General features: G+C 34.5%; 1 protein-coding gene across 1 annotated transcript in view; it reads left to right on the plus strand.

The window, feature by feature from the left end:
• Nucleotides 1-349: 349 nt before the first annotated feature.
• The window catches only part of LOC106467573 (NADP-dependent malic enzyme-like), a 28,588-nt gene continuing 24,554 nt past the window's right edge, over nucleotides 350-4,383 (plus strand). The window contains exon 1 of the mRNA XM_013927932.2: nucleotides 350-605. Within this exon, the coding sequence (XP_013783386.1) occupies nucleotides 480-605 (126 nt within the window). The 5' untranslated portion in view covers nucleotides 350-479. The remainder of the gene's footprint in view (nucleotides 606-4,383) is intronic.

The following is a 4,383-nucleotide window of genomic DNA, read 5'->3' on the forward strand; positions in this document are numbered from 1 at the left end:
ATAGTCGTCCCTAATTTTGAACTGATAGACTAGAGTTAAAGCAGGTAGTAAACAGCATTTACTCTTATAGCGCACCCACGGTCCTCTTACTGCAGAGCGAGTTTTTGCAGCTATGGGCGTGAACCATAACCACTTGATTACGCCCGGCCCATGCACTTTTTTTTTAAAGAGATGAATATAAGTTGTTTCCCAGTTTAACAAATATTAAGAAATCTCGAGATTTCACAGACGCTTTCATTTAGCGTATACTGAACCGGTACTAACGAAACAATTTACCACTTATCTCTGCATTTGCAGCAGAAACGATGACGTCAGCGACATTGTAGTATTTGTTTTCGTGACATCATCAGAATCAGCTGACGATAGGGGTAGACTATAAGCTATGCGATTGGGAACAGAGTGCAACGCTAACTGAAGTTGTTAGACAGGTATTATTACGAACATTGCCGACACGAAACATTTATACTAGGGCTAGAAAAATGGGACAAAGTAATCAAAAAGTGTACGATGGAAGCGTCGATCACTTCGGTTCTAATGGAGACCCTTGCTGTGGAGACTCTAGTAAGAGAGGCATATATTATCTCCGAGATCCTGTTTTATGTAAGGTAAGCCTAACGTACTGAACCTTTTGTTTCTGAAGTTTGAGGTATTTGTTTAACATTTGTAAATTATCTACAGGCCAGATTTGTTTATATTATTAACTTTTAATATTAGCTTTCATAGCTATTTTATTTGTCTGCAGATATGAAGAATATAATTATTTTAATACGCCTAGGATTAATTAAGATTAATATTCAGGTCACCAACAACTAATATTTTAGTAATAAACTCATTAAGAGGAACCATAATAGAGGTGTCTTTATGTTTCTTTTTACTGTAAAACGGGTGGCATATTTCCAGTAAAGAAAGGTCTGTTGAAAATAATTATCAGTCTTATGGTGATGTAATGTCACAAACAAGCTTTAAAATTCTAACTATATTCTTGCATCTAAAATAACTTAATTTAGGTATTTACGTTCCGCAGTACACGTGCAGCGTTAGTGTTTAGACTTCTTCAACAATAGCTACAAAGCAGTAATGAAGTTGTAACAACGTAGACGTATAAATAATTGAACAATCTCAGTATTTTGCCTTACAAGTTACAGCTTTGCATGAGCTTTTGCTGAACATGCAACCGAACGCTTGTGGCGTTGTCAGCGTCAAATTTATGTGGATGCAAGCATGCATGTGAAGCCCAGGTGGGAAGTCTGGAGGGCAAATCGTTATAACTAGTGATATATTGAAATAAAATTTGAATGAACGAATGGATAGACATTACTTTTATATTTCTTTATATCTTATGTTTATACATTAAATATATATATTATATATCTTTAAAAAAGTGTGAACATGTATGTGGATGATTGATCATACAAACATACATGGTAGCTACGCCATTAAACTGAGTGAGTAAAAGTTAGAATACAAATACTAGTCTAACGTGTTGATCACAAACTTGGGAGTTAGTTAACATCGTTGACCCTAGAGTAAATATGTGCTAATAACATAAATACTTAGTTTGTTTGTTTTTATTATCTATAACTTTATTAACAAAGAGCAGTAGTAGTAGAATCAAGAATAAATACGATGTAAACTTCACATGCTTAATGTAGGCGCCTAACATACAAAGTAGAAGGTGGATGTGCCCCACTGTCATTACAGAAGGGGCAGAATATTTATTTATTTTGCCCCTCCCACTTTTTTCACTTAGTGTACGTATACTGTTATTAAAAAATCGGTTAACTTGATAAGTTTATTTTGTAATGACAATATGAACAACTGTGTTAGCCTGGTGAAATGATTAAGCTCGTGAATATATATTTGAAATTACAAGGTAATCCCTGACAAATATTTTGTATTGCTGTTGTTGTTTTCCCGCTAAACCTTCCAACAAAGATAACTGTATTCAGACTTTGTGCTCTTGTATAGGTGTTTGTATTCTTGTATACTCGTTGTGATTAAATTATACCACAATATTACTATTTTTGATTAATTAGTAAGACAAGAACGGAGTTTAACTGAAGTACTTTCCGTGACAAAGCAGGATGCAGGATTTCACGTAGGCAGAAAGTATCCTCTCTTAGGTTTTGAGCGGAAAGCGTGTCCTTAGTACGCTGTTCGGTACAGTACGTGTGGAAACACTTCCCTTTGTTGCTACATACGGAATAACTCAATCTTGGGAGCGTCTGTTGACAAATTGCGAAAATGAAATTCTTACAAGTGAGCAGAAAAACGACAAAATAGAAAAACTCGCTACTGTACTTTGAAAACGTAGCTTCATTAACTTGTCATCAATATAACAATGAAAAATCAATTTTCTTAGCCTGATTAGTGTATTCCATGAAGCTGTTAGCATATTCATGTGGAATTATTCCCCGAAATGGGGCTACTATAGAGTAGTGTTTTGTCTGTCAGGCAGTCAGAATACACTAAAATGATGTCACACAAGGGGCGCATAACATTGCAATTTGTACTGTCGTAACGTCAGTAAAACGTGCGCATGCCATGAATCACGAGAAGACTTGTGCACTTTGTAGGCTAAATGACAGCATGACATGAACTTAAAAAGGAAGAAATAAAAATATTTGTTACTTTTAATTTTGGTTTTATATACTCTTGAAACAGAACACTATCCGGGATCCTGCAGAATTACATCTAGTTAGTGAATAACTGTTTCAGACACGCTAAAAAACAAAGATTAGTAAACTTAATAATAAAAAAAGACAGCATCTTTGGCATTGAAAATTTTCCACTGTTTATAGCATATTAAAACTTTTTTGTCGATCACAGATGTAAGCTCAGAACAACTGCAATACGAAACGTCGAGCAAGTAAAATATATTTTTATTATTAATAATATTTTACCTGTGCTGTTTGATCCATCCTTTTTTTTTCTTTTTGGTAAATGATTTCGTAGCAGCAACATTTTCTAAACCTCTTACATAAAATATGTGTTTGTTTTGTTTGAAGTTAAATACAAAACAACACAACGGTCTATCTGTGCTGTGCCCACCATGGGTATTTAAACCTGGTTTCTCACGTTATAAGTCAGGAGACTTACCACTGTGCTACTGTGGAGGCACGGATATTTGTAACCAGCTGCTTGTGATTTGTTTAGTTTGAGATAAACCTTTGTTAAAAAAAAAAAAAAAAAAACGAAATATTTTCAACCAGCCGCGACCCGCAAAACAATTTGTGATAGTTTTCATGTTCTTTTCTTGAATTTCCCTTATTCTATCATTTTCATGCACGACATTTAAGCTGTGCTTTCTTGCAGGCATTATGTGTTAGGTCGATAAATTCTGGTCTTTTTTGAAAAACAAACTCCCGTAGACTTAACTTGATTAAATAAAACTGTTACATGTACATAACCTGACTTAATAGAACTACACGTAAAATAAGCAATTAAGTAAAGTAATTGTACTTATAATAGTGTACATAGTATGATACCGTTTTACTAGTTGAAACAAAAAACTTACAAAAACAAAGAGTAAAACCCGTACTAAAGATAAAAAAGGTAGCTGAAAGGTGTTTATAGCAGCCTATGAAACAAACACAAGTTCAATTATTTCAAAGTAAATGTAAAGTTGTAATGAGAGCAAACTTAGCTGAACATGTAGAAACGTCTGAATGCGTGTTCACAAGCATAAACATATGGTTTTGAACGAACTGTGCGTTCATATTTTATACCTAAGTAAGTTGAGAAAGCACATAGAAACTGTGTTTAGTGTAACGTTCATTTATTTGGGAATTACAAATAGTTTAGGTGTTGTTTGTGTGAAATACTTTGCAAATAAAAGAAACGAAAGTTGAAATCGAAGCCAGTCTTCACGTGATGACAACGACGTTGTGCCATGCGTGCCATCCTCGTTGCATTGAAAAGTTTGACTAAGCAAAAACCAGGTAAGCTAATTCTGAATTGAAAAGTCAATATGCAATCCGGACTCCTCGGACAAAGATCTTTCTAATGATATGAGATTTGTAGGGTTTGATCAAGAAATTTACGAGAAAAGTTATGGACAGACAAACACAAGCGTATTGTTTACACAGATGTATTTAACGTATCTCGATAAAACTTATCTCCCCTGTATTAAATGTTTGACTAAGCAAAAATAGACAGGCAGGACGATTCTGAATGTAAAAGCCAATATTCAGTGCGGACTCCTCGGACAAAGGCCATTATAACGATATAGATTTGTAGCATTCAATCAAAAGATTCGCGAGAAAAGTTCTGGACAGACAAACACAATATATATATATTGTTACGAAAGCGGAAGTCACGTGACCCTGGTAACATGTTATGAGTTTCTAGAAGGATCATGACTTTTCCTGGCAACTCTAGTCT

The sequence above is a fragment of the Limulus polyphemus genome, unplaced genomic scaffold (assembly GCF_000517525.1).
Source record: "Limulus polyphemus unplaced genomic scaffold, Limulus_polyphemus-2.1.2 Scaffold2667, whole genome shotgun sequence".
NCBI lineage: Eukaryota > Metazoa > Arthropoda > Merostomata > Xiphosura > Limulidae > Limulus > Limulus polyphemus.